Source organism: Silene latifolia, chromosome 1, assembly GCF_048544455.1.
Source record: "Silene latifolia isolate original U9 population chromosome 1, ASM4854445v1, whole genome shotgun sequence".
Taxonomy (NCBI): domain Eukaryota; kingdom Viridiplantae; phylum Streptophyta; class Magnoliopsida; order Caryophyllales; family Caryophyllaceae; genus Silene; species Silene latifolia.
In genome coordinates this window covers 172,293,776-172,315,986 of record NC_133526.1, presented here as the reverse complement: position 1 = coordinate 172,315,986, position 22,211 = coordinate 172,293,776, and the positions used below count along the sequence as shown (strand labels likewise).

General features: G+C 36.8%; 3 protein-coding genes across 3 annotated transcripts; all 3 read right to left on the bottom strand.

Moving 5' to 3' along the window:
* Positions 1-1,441: 1,441 nt before the first annotated feature.
* On the bottom strand, positions 1,442-2,705 carry LOC141587704 (protein FAR1-RELATED SEQUENCE 5-like). Its single transcript, XM_074409180.1, has 2 exons — positions 2,439-2,705; positions 1,442-2,059 (listed from the first exon to the last, which is right to left on the bottom strand). Exons 1-2 carry the CDS (start codon positions 2,703-2,705, stop codon positions 1,442-1,444), a joined length of 885 nt encoding a protein of 294 aa, XP_074265281.1.
* A 12-nt stretch (positions 2,706-2,717) lies between these two features.
* Positions 2,718-4,370, bottom strand: LOC141587698 (protein FAR1-RELATED SEQUENCE 5-like). The gene is made up of 2 exons (XM_074409173.1): positions 4,250-4,370; positions 2,718-3,373 (listed from the first exon to the last, which is right to left on the bottom strand). The coding sequence occupies exons 1-2, from the start codon at positions 4,368-4,370 to the stop codon at positions 2,718-2,720; spliced, it is 777 nt and encodes a 258-aa protein (XP_074265274.1).
* A 1,332-nt stretch (positions 4,371-5,702) lies between these two features.
* Positions 5,703-15,455, bottom strand: LOC141587691 (uncharacterized). Its single transcript, XM_074409166.1, has 9 exons — positions 15,349-15,455; positions 15,089-15,167; positions 14,577-15,005; positions 8,846-9,861; positions 8,367-8,661; positions 7,711-8,254; positions 6,982-7,634; positions 6,279-6,719; positions 5,703-6,176 (listed from the first exon to the last, which is right to left on the bottom strand). The coding sequence occupies exons 1-9, from the start codon at positions 15,453-15,455 to the stop codon at positions 5,703-5,705; spliced, it is 4,038 nt and encodes a 1,345-aa protein (XP_074265267.1).
* Positions 15,456-22,211: the final 6,756 nt, after the last annotated feature.

Here is a 22,211-nt window from a genome sequence, read left to right as displayed (position 1 = left end):
AAGTAGTGATGTTTATGTCCTTGGGTTTGGTTTATTTTGAAACACAAATTCTGTATGGCCTCATTTTGGGTATTGTCTATGGCCTTGTATTTTGGACATGTCCGGTTTGTTAGTTTGTAAATTTGGTGACTAACTTTTATTTTGGATGTGTGGTATCTCCGTCACAAACAAGCAAGACAGATTGATGTTAGTTATTAGAAAATGATATGTGAAGTTTATGTTGGTAAGAATGTGTGTTGTTATAAGACATATGTTAACATATTGATCAGCAATGGCAACATAACAGCTGAAAGTTTAATGACATATACATGAGAATGTTGTCGAATGTTCACATAATCCCTTATTATGTTGGCAGTTTCTATAGGTCTGCCTTGAATACATGTTCATATGTTTCGCCATTATGTTAGCACGTAAAAGATGACCACTAATTATTTAGTGGTGGTCAGGAGGCCATCAAATGACCTATCTTATGCAATGAAAGATGAATGTCCTATGAAATATTTTACACATTAGACCTCCTATTCTGTGAATAAATTTTTCTATTATGTTATCAATTTATATATGGTGACATTTTGGAGAGGAAGAACTTAGATTGGGAATTGAAATTGCCTTCTAACTGACCTATGAAATATTTTACACATTAGACCTACTATTCTGTGATGTTATGGAAAATAAAATTCAACTTTGGATATATAAACTGCAATACATGTTCACATATTTAACACTTATATTACCACATAAAAAGAGGTCCCAAATTATGCAATAATGGTCACGTGTCCATAATTCTTAACATAATTTAAAAATGAAAACTAAGAGACCACATAGTTATTGCGCCAAAATGATACATAGTAGGAAGGTGTCGCTTGCAAAAGGTCAAACTGTTAGAATATCTAAAACGTTCATAGGAGCCTCAGAATTGGCGTGTAGGAATCGCCATTCATCGGCCCGTTGTCATTGGTTTTCTTCGATCTTTTCTTCTTACTGAGGGCCCTTTTCTTCATTTGGCTCCTACCTTTCGTCGTACATCGAACAAGATCTAAAACTGCACGGCCATCAGTTGGTTGAGTGTTCTGGTCCGCGTCCATAGCAAGTTTTTGAAGTAGAGAGGTTACTTCAGTGTTGGCCGTATTCTAGAAGTTCTCAAAAATTGCCCTTGCCTCATTAACGTTCTGGCTCTTTGTTATCAGATTGTTGACATTTGTAAACATTGAACGTCGCCAATTTATGGCCTCGTTTGCAGCGCTTCAGCGCATGTCTGCTGGGAGTAAACGATTCCACACCTCAGTCTTTGCGAATTTAGTCCACCGCCTTCGAATGTATGCAGTTGGGATTTCCTGAACAGAGTGCATGTGGAGGACACGAATTATGTGACTGCATATAATACCCATCACTTGATACTTCCTACAAGTGCAGTCAGTTAGATGGTTCACGCAATCATAAGTCACATGATGGGATGATCCCTCATTGCCGCCAGTGTGGACCTGTACAATAGGGTAGAGTCTTCAGATTGTATAATAGCTGTCTGGGTACCCATGGCAAGCCCAAACTCTTTCTCAAACACACGAAACAGATGCAGAGTGTAAATCTGTGACGCATATTGCAAGAGGTCCACGAGGGGGAACACGGAGGTTGGGGTCGCTCTAATAGAGTTGAATTCTTTTAGCTCCTCCTCTTTTCTCCATCTCCGGACAGTCGTTTCATATATACCAAAGAATTCAGTAACTGAAGTTGTTTTTGAAGCTTGGAAACTCATTGTATGGTTTGTGCTCTCGCTCCTTTGCGAAGATAGAATACCCGCTGAAAAATACATATTATTGAACGCAGTGCACCATTTGTTTCGTAAGCTGTACAGTCTATTGAACCATGGGTGGTTGTCGAGGCCATACTCTGTCGTCATTGTTCGCCAAGTCGCTTCAAATTCAGTTTCACTAAAGCAACCATTCAGGCATTTGTTGAACATATTCTGGAATGGCCTATCATGCTTTAAAGATCCAAAGTGACCGATGGCATTTTGTTGGATATGCCATTGGCATAGCCTATGTCTACTTTGTGGGTACACCTGTTCAGGACAGAAGACAATGTTACTATCTCGAGGTTAGATGTTTACAACACCAGAATTGATTTTAGTGTATACATAAGTCCTTAATATGGTGACATATTAGAAATATGTCTCAAGAATTAATTTGTATTATATGTCATCACATATTGGAATAATGTTGACATGTGAAATATCTAATAACCTCAGTTGACATGATGACATATAGTGATATATTGGTGACATATAAATTTAAGACGACAGGTGCATAGGTAAAATATGTGACCATATTTTAGATAATTGTTGACATTAGAATGATTATTAACATAACATAGTTTGAGTGGTCACATATTGAACAATTATCGGATCATGTGCGAAATTTAACAATTGTAACAGAAAATACAGCTTCAAGAGCGTTTGTCATTGCTTTATCTTGGTCAGTGAAAATGGAGACAGGATGGAGATCATCACCCATAGCTTCATTAAACACGTTGAACAACCATTTAAATGATTCTTCTTTCTCGTCCGATAGAAAAGCACACCCAAACATGACATTGGACCAGTGGTTGTTTATACCGACAAACGCACCGCATATAAGATTGTACCTATTGGTGCGGTACGTTTTGTCAAAGATAAGTACATCATGATACAATCGATAGTCCTCCCTCATCATTGAGTCACATCATAATAGGTGACATAGCCTCCATTCTTCATTGAATTGCACACGGAAGAAGAAACCCGGGTCCTCCGATTGTCTTTTAGTTAAAAGGTTAACAAGTGTGGCTGCATCACCACCCTCAATCGCTTTACTCTTCGGCCTATGTACAAAGTTAATGTGATCCCTCTTTGTGTGTCCAACAAATGCTTCACCCCCCGCTGCAGCAGTCGCCACCTTGTATTGAACAGATGGGCGGACTAAGGCTTCTATCATAGCCCTTATATTCTCTGCCTCGGCATCGCTTATTCGCCTTTCAGATCGGTGATGCTGCTGCCACTGCGTGGGGGTCAATGCATGGTTGTGTAGTGTGATATGTTGCAGTACCTCCCACTGCCCATCCTCGTTTAATTGTGACCGTAGGCCAGCTCTGCATTCACACCGCATGATTGCAGCATTCCTAGATTGGTTCGTAGCAATATGGGGTAAATCATTTCCATGTTTTCCTTCACATGAGCATACAAAGTATCTCTCGATTTCGGGTGTGCCAGACCCGTTTGCTCTGCGAGAAGTTGCTTTTCTAATGCTGAAACCAACAACCTGTGAGTGTTTTCGATATATCTCGTAGATCTCTTCCCATTTTTCTGTCGTCATCCCCGATAGTGACTTCGAATAATCAGTACCTACTGAAGTTCACATGGCCACATTAGAGAAAAAAGTATGGACATTGATAAAACACAAAACAACAAGTGCATTTATATGAACTGAGATAGTCTAGTTGACAGGGTGACATTTGCCCTAAAAGTATAGACATCAATACAATACAAAACAACAAGTGCATTTTACATTATCTGCCTTACTCTAGTTGACATGGTGACAATTGTCCTAAAAGTATAGACCTTTCTGAAAAAACCACCAACATGTGCATTTATATGAACTGAGATAATCTAGTTAACAGGATCACATTAGAAGAAAAAGTATAGACATCAATAAAATACAACACAACAAGTGCATTTTACATTATACGCCTTACTCTAGTTGACATGTGACATTTGCCCTAAAAGTAAACACCTTTGTGAGAAATACAAACGACATGTACATTTATATGAACTGAAGTAATGTAGTTGACATGGTAACATTAAAATAAAAAATGTAAACATTAAGTAGATTTATAAAGTGCCTTGAGATAATATGTGGTACAATATTTATTAGGTCACATAACCACTGACAGTAGAGACATTCATAAATATACAACATATGTTTTTTAATAATATGTTGTACTGCAGTGTTGACAGTCTGACAATAGCAGTAAAAGTGTAAACATATTGGAATATGATATACGACAATATCTGCCTTGTGATTATTTCTGACTCAACTAGTTGACATTCACACAAAAAATATAGACATTAACACACGAAAAATTATATCGATAGCCATGGATAGCCGAGACAATTGTATGTTTACAAATTTTAAATTTTATTATTGGATTTGTCTCCTAATAATGGGAATGATAATAAGCTATAAGTTCTACACAACATACACATCCTAATTATACATACCTTTACTCTTATCCGTCAACCCTTGATGAATTATGACATCATCATCATCTTTGTCCTCCATCGTAACGTCAATTAAGGCTCCATCGATTAGGGTACCGTCAAGTATGCATCTGTCAGCCATTTTTTGATCGCACGATTTTTTAGATATTAAGAACGTAAATTTTGACAATTGATTGTAAGATGAATATATGATTGTGAACAATAGAGAGGAAATTAATGGGATTTGGTGTTTTTGGCCTTCTTACAAATGCAACAATAGAGAACTGAAAAAGCCTAGCACTTATGAGAAAGATATGACATTAAATGCACTTCACGTTTATTACAAATAAATGATAATAAATAATGGGCCAAGTACATGTTGTACAAACACTCAATAAATGCGCACAGTCAATTGTCCCCAACGTGTTTCCCCGACCCGCAATTAATATGGTATGTAATTGACCCGTCGCAATCAATTAATTATATGAATTACAATTCCTAAACTACCCCATTAATTGACCCGTCGCAAGTTTGTTGTATTAGACATAGTAGTTCAGTGTATCGAAAATGGAAGATTACAAATTGCAAATTCAGTTTATCGGTTTGGGTGGAATCATATTGACATTAATGTTGATGAACGATGCACTAATTTCTTATGGTTATTTAACCTATGTAAGATGATATTTCGCCCGTTTTAAGAAAGACTAGTTGCAATACAATATTCATCATAAAATCTAGTCATTAATAAAATTGATCGTCATTAATAAAAGGTTATGCTCATTCATGGACATGATTTACTCAATAATGGATATAAATGACCATTACACCCTTGTCATTCTACACCCTTATTTTCCTTTTTGATTCATAATCATAAATCCCCTTAAATTAATCAATCTAATTCGCACCGACAAACCACCAGCGTTCCCACTGCTACCTCCCTGCACAGCTAAACCACTGGACCACCCCACCCACTCCTCTTCCTCACCACCTATACGTTTAACAAAATAAAAATAGAAAAGAATAAAAAAAATATAATATAGAAACAAACACGACTTGTTTCGCCAACCGCATAGTACATTAATCAAACAGATTTAGTGCCAATGGTGTATATTAATCTTTATTTTTTTTTTTTTTTGTGTGTGTGGGATAATGTAAGCTTTTCATTAAAATCATACGCCAACCATACAAACTTAAGGAACAACACAATTTAGCTATTCCTTTATGATACCAAAATATGATCAATCCACATTGCTACTCCTCTACTAGAACACTTGAAACTACAACTTTTAATTCTACTTCTTACATCTGATTTGATCCGCTTCAGTAAACATTCAGGCCTACTCAAAAACCTGTCCACTCTACTAGTGTTTCGAGCTGCCCAAATATGGTATATTAGTGCAGCCAATATCATTCCCATAATCTTCTTTTTTGTGAGGTGTCTGAATCTTCGATTTGTCCACCAATCACACCAATCTTAATCAGGCAGCTGCTCATTGCACCAAGCAGAAACCAACTCCCTACATTTGTTGCTATAAACACACCTGAAAAACAGATGAGAGTGCTCTTCAGGTCCTTGGCCACACAAATAACAGGTATTAGTTTGAATTACGTTCATCCTAATAAGCCTATCTTGAGTCAGCAAGCGATGATGCCCAGCCAACCAACTTATGAACCCATGTTTGGGCACAAGCCAGTTATCCATAATCCATGGAGCCCAAACCACCTGCTCATAATCAGGTTGCAACCAGCAATATCCCTGGCTGACAGTATACTCTCCCTGTAAACCAGCACCAGACTGTAACAAAGGCATAAATCTCTCCTTAACTTGACACAACTTCCTCCATGACCAGCTAGAATTGAGAGTAGGTTTATAAGATTTCCACTCATCAGCTTTGATGTAAATGGCATGTACCCATTTGACCCATAAGTGGTTGGCTTTACTCTCAATCTACCACACGTATTTAGCAATAGATGCCATGTTCCACAAATGTAAGTGTTTTAAACCCAGGCCTCCATACTTTTTTGGTCTGCAAATCTGTTCCCAAGCCACCAGTGCAGGACTAGTTTTAAGCTCCTTGCCATGCCATAAAAACTCCTTGCACACAGCTTCAATTTTTTTGATAATTATTTGAGGCAGAATGAAAATCCTTGCCCAATAATTATGGAGGGTACTAAACACAGCTTTGACCAAAACAAGCCTCCCTGCATAAGAAAGGTGTCTAGACCCCATACTCCTAACTTTATCCACAATTTTATCCACTAAGCAATTGCATTCCAATACAGATAACTTCTTGGAAGAAACACTCACCCCTAAATATTTAAAAGGAACAGTCCCTTGTTTCATCCCAGTTCTTCTCTGCACCTCATCAATCAAAGCATTATTCATCCCATTACAGTAAAAACTCGATTTGCCATTATTCATTTTCAATCCAGAAGTTTTAGAGAAACAATCAAAAGCTTTAAGAATGGGATCAATTGAGATGCTATCTCCCTTGCAAAACAGGATCAAGTCGTCAGCAAAACAGAGGTGAGACAGGGCCACTCTCTTACACAGGGGGTGAAGCCTGAAGAGGAGATGCTTCTGAGTCACCACTAGCAGTTTGCTAAGATAATCAAGACAAAGAGTGAAGAGTAAAGGGGATAAAGGGCCCCCCCTGCCTCAAACCCCTCTTGCCTTTAAAAAAACCAAAGACTTCACCACTTAGGGCAATAGAATAGGAAGGTGTAGTAACACATTGCATAATGAGACACACCATATGCTCAGGGAACCCCAAATCCCTAAAAACATCCTCCACAAATGACCATTTAACAGAGTCATACGCCTTTTGTAAATCCAATTTCATCAAAATCCTAGGTGAACAAGATTTCCTCCTGTATAATCTTATAAGGTCTTGACAGATCATAATGTTGCCTACAATGTCCATTCCTTTTATGAAAGCACTTTGTGAGGGACTCACTATATCAGGCAAGATCTTACCTAGTCTAGCACATATCGCTTTAGACAGGCATTTATAGACTGTGTTACAACAAGCAATGGGTCTAAATTGCAACACAGACTCAGGGACATCAACTTTAGGGACCGAAGTAAGAATGGTATTGTTACACTGCTTCAACAGTTGACCAGACTCAAAGACATTTTGAATAGCCCTACATACCTCAGGTCCAACAATATGCCAGCAATCCTTGAAGAATTGGCTGCTATATCCATCAGGACCAGGAGCCTTATTCCCAGGAATAGAAAACATGGACTCCTTAATCTCTTCTGCAGTTACAGGAGCCAAAAGAATGGCTGAGTGGACATCAGTTAAGCACTTCCCATATTTGATCACATTATGCTTCACTGGGCTAACTGGTTGAGCAATACCCAGCAAGGAGATATAGTAGCTCTCAAATGCAGCTTTAATCTCTTCATATGTAGTACAAAGGTTATTCAGCATATCCTACCTGATACACCTTATTTTTTGATCTCCTCCTTTTAATACTAGCATGGAAAAAAGCAGTGTTCTCATCACCACTTTGAAGCCAGACAGTCTTAGCTTTTTGTCTAAGATAATCATCCCAAGCCTTTTGAATCCACTCCAACTCAGCTGCACATTCTTTTTCTGCCTGACAGAGATCCACATTCAGGGGATCCATTCTCAACATCTTCTGAAAGTTAAAAAGAGCCAGTTCAGTGACATTAGTGAGCTTTTCAATGTCACTAAATTGATCCTTATTCAGCCTCTTCAACCCCTGCTTTAAACATTTCAGTTTTTGGACAACTTGAAACATAAGAGTGCCATGAACTTCAGTATTCCAACCATTCTGAACCACTTCTTCAAAATCATTAGCTTTAGACCATATATTGTAATATTTAAAAGAAGGTCTTCTAGTCATAACAATGTCTTCAAATCTAATAAGGCAGGGGCAATGATCAAAAGAGCCCTCAGGCAGGAAGTGAGCATAGCTCTCAGGAAACCTAAGCACCCAATACTCATTGACAAATACCCTATCAAGTCTACTGTAGACTTTCCCAGTCACCTCATGCTTATTTGTCCATGTAAAAAAAGAACCAGTACCTTTCAGCTCATGTAGAAAGAACCAGTACCTTTCAGCTCATGTAGATCACAATCCTGAGTAATTGACACAGTGGTCTCACCTCAGCTCCAGTTACATCAGCACCACCAGTTCTTTCATCCAAAGCCTTGAGGGCATTAAAATCTCCACAAGCCATCCATGGGCCAGTAATCCTGCTATTAAAAGTTCTCAAACTATCCCACAGAGGTTCTCTCTCAGCCAATTTATTAAAACCATAAATCATAGTTAACCAAAAAGAGCAGTGTCTACCTCTATCAACAACTTCTGAGTGAATACATTGAGCAGTCACTTCCTTGACATTTACTTGAAACTGAGCATGATCCCAAATAAGCCAGATCCTACCCTCTTTATGATAACTGGAATTAGTGCAAACTGACCAATTATCACAGAGGCTACTCCTAACTTTATTCCAATTATTATTATTGATCTTAGTCTCTAATAACCCAAATAACCCTACCTTATTCTGGTTAAAAAACCACTTTATTGCATCTTGTTTCCTACTACTATTCATTCCCCTTATATTCCAAAACCAAAAGTTACCCATTATCAGCTAGATTTTTGCTTGATTCACCTTTTTCAACCAGAACCCTTTCAATGAAACCTGCCTTAGATTTCTGCAAGGATAAATTCAGAGATTCCATGAAGGACAGTCCACCAGGGGTAAATAGTCTCCTTTCTCCTGAGTCATTTCTCATTAACCTAGTAAGTATTTTCCTTGGCATGGACTGTTCTAACACTGGTTCCTTAGAAACAGTTACAGGAGTACTGCTCACCCTCTGCACCACAGGGGTTTGCTGTATAGCACCCCTCTGAACATTGGGTCTTTGGACAGGTTGCTGCACCTGTTTCTTAGGCACTTGAGGTCTAGGTTTATCAAAGTTTTGTGCTGCCACCTTAGGTTGCCATACCTTCTTTGGTCCTGCACCCTTCACCTCTTTCCTACAGATATGAGCAGTGTGCCCCAAAACCTTGCAAGTTTTACAAGTAGTAGGGAGCCAATCATAGACAACCCTGGCACGTTGAAGCTTACCATGTTCATCAATGAAGTTGATTTCTGTAGAAAACTGCTGACCAATATGAATTTCTACCATGATACGGGCATACCCTAGAAAGGCTTTAGACTTAGTGGCATCATCACACTTAATGTAAGTGCCAACAAGTCCGCTCAACTTCTTCAGAGAATCAACACCCCAAAATCTGATATCCAAGTCATACAATTTCATCCAGATAGGCACCCTAGAAACATCATGCCTAAGCAACTCTGCTTCTGGTGTCCATTCATTAATAATCACAAGGTTGTTATCAAAAGTGAGATGCCCATTATTTAAAACCACTTGTTGTTGCTCCTTCGTCTTAAAACGTACCAAGAAGATACCATTAGGTAGGAATGAAACCCTATCCATCCTATTCGACTGCCATACCCTCTTAACAAAACCACTAATCACGTTACTAGGAGGTTTCGCCCCAAGGATATAGCAATACACAGAAGTAAGCTTGAGCACCGGCGGCGAAGGTGTGGTTGGTAGTACTTCCTCAGTAGTCTCCTGGTCCAATTCCTAATCTTCAATAATAGAGTCCAGGTCTGATTCAAATTCAAGCGACGAGAATCGAATATGCCTCGCAGCAGACTTCCCTTTTCCTTTCGATTGATTTTTTTTTTATTTTGCCCTAAATTGATTTGGGGACTTTTATTAGTTTTCTTAGATCGTGCCATTGCTACAGATAAAAAAAAAAAACCCTAGAAAATTAGACACTTCCTCTCTCTAACTTATGTATATTAATCATACCAATGGTTTATAGCAGTATTTGCTTAGTAGAGCAAACAAAGGTTAACATACGTTGCATTGTTTACACGCTTCATACATTTCATTAACAATGATTTTTTTAAACCCTAATTTTCATAATCTCCAATTTTCTTAACCCTAATTAAATCTATTCAACTTATTTTGATACAAAACAATTGATGCAAAACTAATGATGTTAGAATTTTTGTTAAAAACGAGAATTAAAATCCTTGATTAAATAATTTGTTGAGAGTTGATTAATTTTGAGAGGGAGAGTAAAAGAGAGAATTTGTTTCTTTGTTTTTAGGTTAAGGGTAACGTGTGGAAAAATTATGACAAAAAGTCCATGAAAAAGTAAAACTCGTTCATGAAAGCGCAATGACGTTAATAAATTGATCTTCCATCTTGTTACGTCTACTGGCGCCATTCTTCTCCTTCTTGTTGGTTTTTATGGTGTTTTTTTATTTGGGAGATTTGCTTTTGAAAGTGCGTTAACGTTAATAATAAGAATTCATGAGACTTATATTTATAGCTTAAAATAGACTCCTACTTTCACCTAAATCAGGAGACTCTTATTACCAAACATCTAATATCTATTTTCCTAATTCGAGTATATGCCGGAGAGAGCAACCTCGTATGGTTCAGGACACTTATATCGATTTTTTTTTTTGCTTAAATGGGGTTGAAACCCAAACTATTTAACAAAATAGGGCGGGTTTCAAATTATTTACCAAAAATGAGTCAACGTCAGTATTTTTTACGTTTTTTTTTAAATTGGTACTTTTCGCTCTCTAGGATAGCGAGAAGGTATAAAGGATTAAGGATAAAATGGAACATAATGGTTGTAATTTGGAGGCTCTATCTTCTAGATGTCTGGGACAGCGAGAAGCAGGTTTTAATACCTTCTCCCTGTCTGGGACAGCGAGAAGATGAGGCTCAAAAGATACAGTTATTCTGCCTCATTCTCCCTATGTATGGCTATTTATGTCTTCATCTACCAAAAGCATTATGCTCAAAAGAGGTTTTTAAAAAAAATTATAAACGATATCTAATAAAAGCATTATGCTCCACTATAATTAGCTGAACCTACATGTAATCATCAATCCAGCAGGAACAACATTTAGCATTAAAGACATGAGAATATATCACAAACCGTTTCATTGAAATAAATAAGTTTGAGTTTCATACAAGATAATTGTCTTAAAATAAAACCAAAACAAACATAACCATAAGTTTGTATATCACATAATTTCTAATCTTGACGACGACTCTTCTCCTTTTTCTTGCCCTTGACGATGATGCACCTCCCTCGCCCTCTTGGCTTGGTGGAAATTGAAAATAGTGCTCTAAATGGTGAAAGTCATATCGTGAAGGGGAAGGCGGTCTTGGCTCTTCATAGTGTACAAGATTTGCTTGATTGGTGTGACGTAAAGACATTAAGTGAGCAAGTACGCTTTTTTTCAATCACTGCACAATGATTCAAAGGGACATCGTCCGGCATACCGTTAAGCACTGTTATCGCCATGCTGTAGGTGTACATGTTGCTCTCGGTCTACAATATGTATCTTAGTTTAAGACCCTAATTAGACTCCTTTAATTAAATGTGAATAATAAATTATTTTAATTTAAGGCGGTCTTAATTACATGCATGCATACTAGATGCTAAAATTAGTAAGATTTAAGATGTATTTCTTACATTGATAATAAAATGGAAATATAAGGGCACAACAAATGACTCCTTCCTTTTTTGTTCTTGAGCTTAGTTAAATAATGGATGATCCTCCTTCAACACAAAGTCGTCAAAGTAGATGACCTCCTTTTAGTGGCACCCAAGACTTTACCCAAATAATCCTAAAATTAATAACTAGATAATTTTAGAATTTACTAGAATAACACAAAAAATATTATCACTATATAATATTTGATGATTAATAATATATGTGAATTTGGTTTTAGGTTTTGATGTTGAAGATTAAGAAGAAAACTAGAACAATTTTATTTTTTTCTTCTTTCCTCTTTACATGGCTCCAAGGGAATTTTTGGTAAAATTTTTACACACTAAAAATTATCTTAAATGAGTTGAGTAAGTAAGGTATATACAGACCACCAAATGTAAAGAAATGAAGAACAAAAGATAGTGGGAAATGCCTAACCACATGAAGATAATAATCATCTTATATGTGGCAGCTCAATGGAGTCTTTCGGGTCCATTTTGATTTTCGATATTTGTCTTACAAATTCTTATAAGTCTAATATTTAATTGTCATATATAATTAAATATTAACTAGTTTAGAACCCGTGCAAATGCACGGTATCTTAGATTGTAGTATATAGAGAAATGAGCATTATTAATAATTACACTTTAAATTTACTGTTAAAGTCTATAATATCGATGTATTCTATTAATTATTAAGATAGAAAATGGAAAACTTAAGGACAATTTTACATACGAAAAATCAAAATATCATTACATTTACTAATTTCAATAAATATTGTGTATTTGGTGTTGTATTTTAGAGAGATTTTCGTATTTTATAAAATCACACTAATTAGTATTTCGGCGATGTATTTTTCAAATAAGAGATCGAAGATATTTGTGATGGAGAATTTTTTTTAATATGATAATTTAAATATATTTACGGTTAAAATGTGATAATAATAATAATATGAGTAAAATATATAGTAATCTTACAAACTTACATATATATGGTAGTCTAAAGTATTTAAGTGTAATATATTTGAGAAATAAGAATTATAAAGTAGGCCCACATTTGTATAGAATAAACAAAAGTTTAAGCCCAATATTTGAGAATAACCAAACCTATTTACTATTAAGGCCCAATTTGTAGATGAAGGTGATTTTGGCGCAAAAATTTCTAGTTTCACCTATTCATTTAATAAATAGAGGATTTGATTATTTAACACTTGAATAATACAAACTAATGACTAATGTACACTTACCTCTTAAGTGATATTTTACCATTTTATCAATATAAAACGTGTCTTATAAAACCCTCTTAGCTAGTTTTACAACTCCTTGTAAACGTAATTACCTAATTACCTCCGTCTCACAATATATACACCTACTTCAAATATTTAGTGAATTAACCTTTTAATTACTAAATCCGGTCTTATTTAATTATATTAAAATAAGACATAAAATTTTATTAATCAATTATTGTGTAATTGAATAATAAATTTACCTGGCCTGAGTTATAAACTGGTCTCAAAACACAAATTCACTTGACTAACTATTAGTCCTATTATTTCAGTAGCTAATTAAATTGTATTTTATACAAATAATTAACTTTTCCATATGGCTTCATCCTATAAGGTGTGACCGAAAATGATCAGTTGAACACTGCCGTCAAACCACACTAACGTCTAACTCTAGTCAGCTGAGCGTTACCGATATACGTTAATCAACTGACGAGTATAAAATAAATATTATATCCCTAATATTCCTTTTATGTGATTTATTATGTAGACACATTATTGTGGAGGACACCTACTCCAACAATGTAAATCATCAACATTTGAAAATTAAATGGTCAAGCGAAATAAGTAAAATTGATATAAAGCTAAATAATTAAAAATGACTTACTAGCATTTGATAATCGGTGGCGGTAGGGTAGTAATAATGATGATCTGCGTAGTCATCATAGACATGGCTATGTGGAGCAATGCATTGACTAGTGATTGGGGGTGTACCATTCGTAGTACTCATTGTCCCGGCTCGTTAACCCAAAGTATTGGCCTCCCTCTTGAATTATTTTTTTGCATAAAGTTTTCTCATTACCTTATGTACGCCCTATATAGTTGGTCATAATTTGTTGTACAATTCCCTTGTCTACTAATATTATGCAAATCCACAAAAGTATTACATAATTCAGGAATGCTTAGATCCCACCCAAATTGTCGCATACACCTATTTGGTAGGTGCCATTACAACATCTCAAAGCAAATTAAGGGAGCAATTATATACCATTGCTCTTGATTCTCCAAGCATCTAGGTGATACATGTTGGAAGACATTTTGTGTGTATGGTACCCAAACAAATTGCAACTCAACCATCCTATCAAGTAGGTCCCTCAACACATTTAGTCCTAGCCTATGGTCTTTGTATAATCGTGCCACCCTAAGTCATTTACATCCCAAATGATCAATTTCCACTCGCATTTGCAACCCTAGGATAACCAGCTCCGTCCTCCATATGTACCATAGACCGTCTAATAATCGGACGAGCAATATGAATCTTTTCCGAGCTCCAAAGTTGCAACAAGAGTAGTGGGCTGACAATTTGCCAAACTTTTTTTTTGTTACCTTACACATGTTACGGTAAAGAGATGCTAGTACCCATTACCCCAACTAATTTCATCTAACTTGGTCAAATCATTTAAAAGTGGAAGGTAAAACAAACTTACTAAATTTCTTGTTTTGTCAGGAAACAACACCGCACCAAACAAATAGAGAAAATATGCTCTCACATGTTGATGCAAGGTCTCTTCTTTCGCATCTTGGGGTAGTTTTTGGTAGTTGTCATGTAGCCAATTAACTTTCAATTTACCACCCCTCAATGCTTCATTTGACGGTCTACGCCCAAGCAATTCCTCATATACTAAGCCCCACGGATGCTCACTAGTACCCATAACGGGTATCCTAGTTATTTTTAGTCCCAACAAGTCTTGCACGTCTTGTATAGTGACAATAGCTTCCCCAAAAGGCATGTGAAAGGTATGTGTTTCTTCCCTCCACAGCTCAACCAAAGCGGTAATCAAATCATTGTCTAGGCGCACATAACAAAGTCTTGAAATTCCATTAAATTGGGTATTGCTTATGTAGTCTATCACGGAGTCGGGAACCACGAATACGGATAGAACCTTCAAATGACTTTTACAAGTGAGTAAACCATATTCCTTCAATGAAATTCCATTAAATATTAGAATTAATGACTAATTGTCCTAATTTTATAAAAGTAATATGTAATAATAATTATTACCTCGTCATCCCATAGCGGTGCTTCTATGAGGTTCTTGAAGGTGCAAAATTTGGGGATCATGTGGTCCAGGATCCATAAACTGCAAAAGAAATAAAATCCACCAAAAGAAATAAAGAAACTGATACTGAAAAACTAAAATGATAATTCCAAATTTAATTTAAATTCTTGAAAACAAAAGGTTCAAACAACAAGTACATTTTCTTAATTTCAAATTACAAAACTAAATGTGTAACTAGAACTAATACAAATAATAACATCACATTGTTGCAAAGTTCAAATCCGAAGCAAACGAGGAACTAACTTTCGACGGAAAACCGTAGTTGTTATAACCCTCTGCACCGCACAAGCTATATGTCACCGAATCCATTTCATTATCGTCTATAAATTACTAATGAACTACCAACTTTTCCCTTGTCATAAAAAAATTACTTTTTTCTCTAACCTCTCACTAAGTTGGAAATGTTTAAAAAAACGATTTCACTCAAAAACTATTAAAAAAAACACAGACGTTTTTTTTCCGTTTATTCTGATGACGGATAACGATGACGATTACGACAATAATCAAGCTAGTAACGAAAACGAAGAGGTATGTTAACGATGACGATTACGACAACATCCTCCTGCAGTCTGGGCTAGACAAGGAGGTGGCTCGTCTGACCCTAGGGCTGGACGAGAACAGTAGTTTTATTATTTTATTATATATAAATATTTTATTATTTTATGATAAGAAAAAGTAATATAAAATAGTTTTAAATTTAATTTTTAAATTTAAAATATTAAAATAACGGGTCGAACGGATTGGGTTGGGTTTGACCCTAAAATAACGGGTAATTTGGGGTTGGGGTAATTTCAGGTCGCGGGTCTGTAATCCTAAAATACCGTGTCGGGTCGGGTCGGGTTTTTGTGTCGGGTTATGTTTTAGCAGGGGTAATTTTTGTATTAATATAAGACGAGGAGCCAATAAATAAGGTATTATGCAATATGCATCTCTAAAATTGTCTACCCTTATTAGTTCGTATATAAAAACAACCGCCAATCAACCATCGCCAACAAAATCATAATTCATAATCAAATCAAAGAACATGAAAAAGAAAAGAAATGGCAAAAAGAAAAATAAGAATAACGACAAAGAGTAAGCGCAATGAGCATAGCTCGCCGGAGCCAGTTTCGATGGAAGGTCTCCAGTCACAAAGCCCATCATTGACCAACCGTACATACTTTAAGGGGCCTGGCTCGGACGAACCCATGAGTCGTCAATGGCCGAGTTTCACAGTAAATTGCAATGGGCATCAAGTAACCGGCCTTGAATCTTTGCTTCGGGTAACTTCTCCGGGAATATTCTCTCTCCGATTTCCACCTTGTTCGCAGTCTGAAGATGACTACAGCCTACCGAATTCCATGGAGGATGCTGATTTTAATAATAACGATACTGATGAATCCATTTATAGCATTGATATGGGCAATCTCGCAGCATTATTAAATCCAAGTAATGTAAGCGAGGAAGTAGTTGATGGGTTTTCTGCGGAAAAGGTGACTAATGTTCTAGAGATTACACCTGACAATGAACAATCTGGCGGTCCTAGTCATTATTAGAGATAACAATATTATATCTTATGATTATAATATTGTTATCTTATTAGAAATATACATATATATATATATATATATATATATATATATATTAGCTGAATAAGAAAACTAAATATTTAGTAATATTGTATATTGCAATTTAGGTAATCGTCTTATTATACTATAAATAAAGCTCTCTTGTATTCTTATTATTCAACCAATTCATAACTTCAATAATACAATAAATTGCTTTTCCCTTTTATATTTTCTACATGGTATCAGAGCCTCTCGGTTCTTGAGGACTATACACTGTTGCCCTGCCGGTGGGCTAGTAAGTTACGGCACCCACCGACGAGATTTAGTTCATTTTTTTTTCTTTTTTTAGGCAAAATTCAAAAAAAAAAAAAAACCAAAAATAATTTATGCTGTCAACTCTCTTCTATGAAACCCTCTTTTAATTTCTTCATTCAACAAAAGCTTTTATTTTCCAAGTTGTTCATCTTCTTTCCACAAGTAAACCACAAGACATTCACCCTCTAAACTCCGTGGCAATGTATCCACGGTGTGTGTATGTGATCTTGTTATGTCTCGTTAGACGAGATTCGTCACCCGAACAACCACTGTTTTGGGCTACTATTTTATAAACTATCATACCTTCTAGCCATCCTACTTAGGCCACCCCTCAAAAATTGTGTGTCCTTGTGAGCCACCCCCTTAAACTTTGGCACCCTTGTGAGCCACCCTTCCTAAATTTTGTGTCCTAGTGGCCGCCCCTCTTAAACTTTTGTGCCCTTGTTGCCACCCCTCAAAACCTGTGTGCCATTGTGGCCACCCCTCTTAAATTTTGTGCCCTTGTGATAGCCCCTCTGAAATTTGTGCCCTTGTGGCATTCCCTCTTAAAATTTGTGCCTTAGTGGCAACCCCTCTTCAAATTAGTGCCTTAGTGGCCACCCCTCTTCAACTTGGTCATTACTATAACCACCCCTCTTAAAATTTATGCCTTAGTGGCAACCCCTCTTCAACTTGGTCACATTACATGTCCACCGCTTTATTCTTGGCTACCTTACTTAGCCACCCTTATCAGATTTGTTGCCCGTTCTCCGAAGATAGTGTCGCAGATTGCTTACAAGTTCTCCGCATAGGGTGCCATCTCGAATTCCTCGCCTTCATATGCTACTTTTCAATCTACCATGATCACTCCATTTCTTGGCTACCTTACTTAGCCACCCTTATACGATTTGTTGCCCGTTCTCCAAAGATAGTGTCGCAGATTGCTTACAAGTTCTTCACAGACGGCACTACTACAGATACAGGCTATACCAACGGTTAAAAACCGTTGTTATATTAAAAAAGCGGACGTTGTTAAAGCGTCCGTTGTTAAAGGTTTTAACAACGGTTGGTTTTTCTAAGAAACCCGTTGTGAAAACTATTAACAACGGTTTAAAGTAGAAAAAACCGTTGTGGAAAGTGTGACTAATTTTTGGTGGAAAAATTATAACAACGGTTACAGTAGAAAAAACCGTTGTTATAACTAAAGACAACGGTTTTTTTTAAATAACCGTTGTTGTCGATTTAAAAAAATAAATAAAAATAAATTATATATTACTAGATGCATGCATTATTACTGCCCCTTATAATTCCGATGCATGCATTATTACTGCCAAATCCCTGCATATGAAAGGACAATATATGGAATGAGAAGGGTTATAAGATTTGAAGCAGATATGATGGCACAACTTCCTAAATATATATTAATTAAAAAACAACTCAAACGATAGATTACTAAGTATAAATTCATGCATTATCTCAATAACCATTCCATTATATCACTATTTCCACGTCCTAAACTCCAAACCCTAAATCTTTAACAAACTCCAAACTTACTTCAACACTTCCTTCAACAATGAATGATACCATCCGTAATACATGCATTATGACCGAGTACAACAAGAGTTTCATCCGCCGGTTGCTGGACATCGAGAGGAGGTTCAGGAGCTACCTTGAGGAAGCTCGGATTGCACTCAAAGACGCCAAAAAAAATGGCTTGACAGAGCCGCAGATAATGCAGCTATATGATGATAGCATCTACGGAACAAAACCTCCAAATAGCAAAGGAGGAGAGAATGGATATCATAGAAGAGAATAAGACTCTCTATGCATATCCAAGAATTGCATTTTTAGCAATGTAATAAGTTTTTTATGTATTTATATATTAATTATTAATTAAGTTTATGCATTCCTCTCCATCATCTTCTTCTTTGTTTTATTTTATTTAATTTGTTTTACTAGCTAATAAACGCAGAAAAACAACAGTGACAAAACTAATTAAGCGAATAATACTTAGAGAAAGAACAATAATGATCGATCAAAACACATGCAAATAAAATAATTAGAGAAAGAAAAAAATGACGAAAATGACAAAACCTAAAACCATAAAGCGATAGATATTTACCTGATAATTAGAGAAAGTAGGAGACGATGACAACAACAGTGACGGAGATAGCGACGATGAGAAAGAGAGAAAAGAGACGATGAGAATGTGTGTGTTTGTGTATGTTTGTGTTTGTGTTAGGTTTGTGTTTGTGGCTGTAGCGGATCTGTGTTTGTGTGGTTTATATTATAGAAAGTATTGACAACAGTTTTTACACATAAACCCGTTGTCATTAGAGATTATATTAACAACGGTTATTAAGAAAAAGTATACACAACGGGTTTATGTATAACCGTTGTAATTAATTTTCACTAACTTTGCGCCAAATTATTAATAACGGTTATAATGTATTACAGAGTAAACTGTTGTTATTCGTTTTTATATTAACAACGGTTGTGCAAGTTGGACCCATTGTTAAAACCAATAACAACGGTTCACAACACATAACCGTTGTAATTAAGTTGATGTGTGTATTTTACATAAGGTTTTTACCTCATTTTTACATGCATTTCCGTACTATTTTACGTGGCATCTAGCTACAAATATCCCGAATAGTCTACTTTGGTTTGTTTTGTGTAAATTACAGGTACGGACCGGAAAGAAGATGAATCAAGCCTAAACTCGCCCCATTTGCATACATTTATAGAGAATAAGGAGTCGGAGCTTGGAATCTATCACTTTGAGGACGCGTGAGCTGATTTCGGAAGGTGTCGAAGTGCCTTATGTGCTAATATAGCTCGATCGACCACTTTTCTAGTCGATCGAATGCTTTATACCATGAAGATCACTCGATCGAGTAGTTCTCATACTCGATCGAGAAGGCCATTATAAGGAGTTACTCGATCGAACAGTTTTTCCATTCGATCGAGTGGAAACTGCTGCCAAGTTCCTCGATCGAGTAGTTTATTTCCACTCGATCGAGAGGTTTTTTCATTTACCCCTGTTTTGCTTCTTATTTCGTATGGGCTTTAGGAATTAGGATTTCTATTAGGTTTAGGAGGTGGATTTTCGTTATATTATCATCATACAGACTGCGTAACTGGATTTCATCTTCCTCACTTCTTCTCTTTCCTTTACACTCTTTTCTACTCTAGACTACTCGGATTCGGATTTGTATTCGGTACATTTACTCCTTTTATTTCTTAATCATAATTGATATTTTAATTCTTCCCTTTTCTTGTTTATTTTCATTATTGCTTTATTCGATCTTTCTATTTTTATTGTTATCATGTTTAATTTATATTATCTATGCATTATTATTGTTGATTCAATGACGATACGTAGCTAATTCCCTCTTGCTAAGACTAGGGAATCCATGATACTGAAGGAGTAGTAATTGATTTATTAGGTTAATGCTTGTGTAGTCTTTGTTGTTAATCGCTGCACTTAATTGTTTCTGTCTAATTGAGTCGACGCAATTAGTCATTTAATCATAGTAAACCTTGACCTAGACCGGAAGGTTGGAAAGGGTGAGACTCGTAGCGAATATTAGGGCACCGTAGTGAGGGCGGAAGCTAAGCTATTTGTGCTTTAGGGCAAATTGAGATCGGAAGGAGATATTCACTGCCCCATAGACCATACTTGCATTGACGTGAGACCTAGATTGCTTGACTGAGGATCATGGTGAACCGACTGGCTTAGCTGCTTTCTCCTTATTTGCCTGATCTTTATTCTCTTGCCTTTTTCTCTTCCTTAATCTCATTAGTTTAGAACAACAAATTCAAACCCCCAATTAGGTTACCATGACGGACTTAGTAAAGCTGACATTTTCCCATCTCCCTGTGGAGATCGCCCCAACTTCTCTAGCTATATTAGTTAGAGCCAGTTGGTTATTTTTGATAGGTATATGACTGCCCTGTCAAATTTTGGCGCCGTTGCCGGGGAGGTGGCGTAATTTTGTTGCTTTATTTAAGTTTGTCTCTCGTCTCAAGGAATTTATTCCTTGAGATTGATCTCATGTTTGCAAAGTTTTTGATCAGTTTGCAGGATATCTGTTCTAGAAAGAGAACATTGTCATACCTGCTCCAGTCTGTAAATTCTATCTGCCAGGATGCCGAATATAACCAGCCATTCAGAGCCAACGGTGGATTCCCTTCCAAAAGGTTTCTTACTACCCACTACTGAATCGAGAACTTTTGGAATCCACCCATCCTACATACAACTGGTCGAGAGAAATCTCTTCAGGGGGGGTACCTGAAGTAGATTCGTGCAGGCACATAGAGCTATTTATGGAATACTGCTCCACTATTCCTCTTGCTGCTGGGTTGATATAAGACAGAGTGAAGGGAGTTCTCTTTCCCTTCTCTTTAGCTGATGATGCCCGGGAATGATTGAGGGATTTAGACAGGGAAGCAGCCGGTGTAACTGACTGGAATTCCCTTGCCTTGGCCTTTTACAGGCGATATTTTCCACCACAAATAAGCAGAATGTCGTTGAGAGCTCGACATCGCATTTGAGCAATTGCCCACTGAAGACTTGAATGACGCATGGACTAGGTTCAAGAAACTCGTCCGTTCTGTGCCTCATCACGGTTTCAAGCGCTGGTTCTTATGTACCCAGTTCTACAACGGGTTATATCCGGACCAGGGAGCTATCCTTGATAATGTAGCTAAGGGGAGATTCACGAAAAACGTAGAGGATGATCAAGGGTGGCGTCTTATTGAGGAGATGGCCATCCATGTTGCCGAATATGGAAATCCTCGAGGAAGTGGGCAAGTTAACGAGTTGGTAGCAGCTGAGGTGGAGAGTCCTTGCAAAAGTCTAGGTAGTGCGGAGATTACAAGGACTATGGGTGAGCATGCACAAGTTTGCGCTATTACTGAGCATGTGGAGATATGCGGTAGATGCGGCATGGAGGGGATGACCCCATTGGCTGTATGGCGAGAATAGAGCGCGTCCTTGCTTATCAGAAATACAAGCAAGTAGTTCCTTTTTCTCAATTATATGAAGAAATGACAAATGTTTCTACTCCTTCTACGCCAGTGCCGCAGCTAGACCCCCCTTATGCCAATGGGAGATTACCGAACTGAAATCCTTGGTTTTGAACTTAACACAACAGTTTGGGGAGAAATGCAACAAGGATAATACCGCTATCGTGGAGTTAAGAGAACAAGTCGCGCAGTT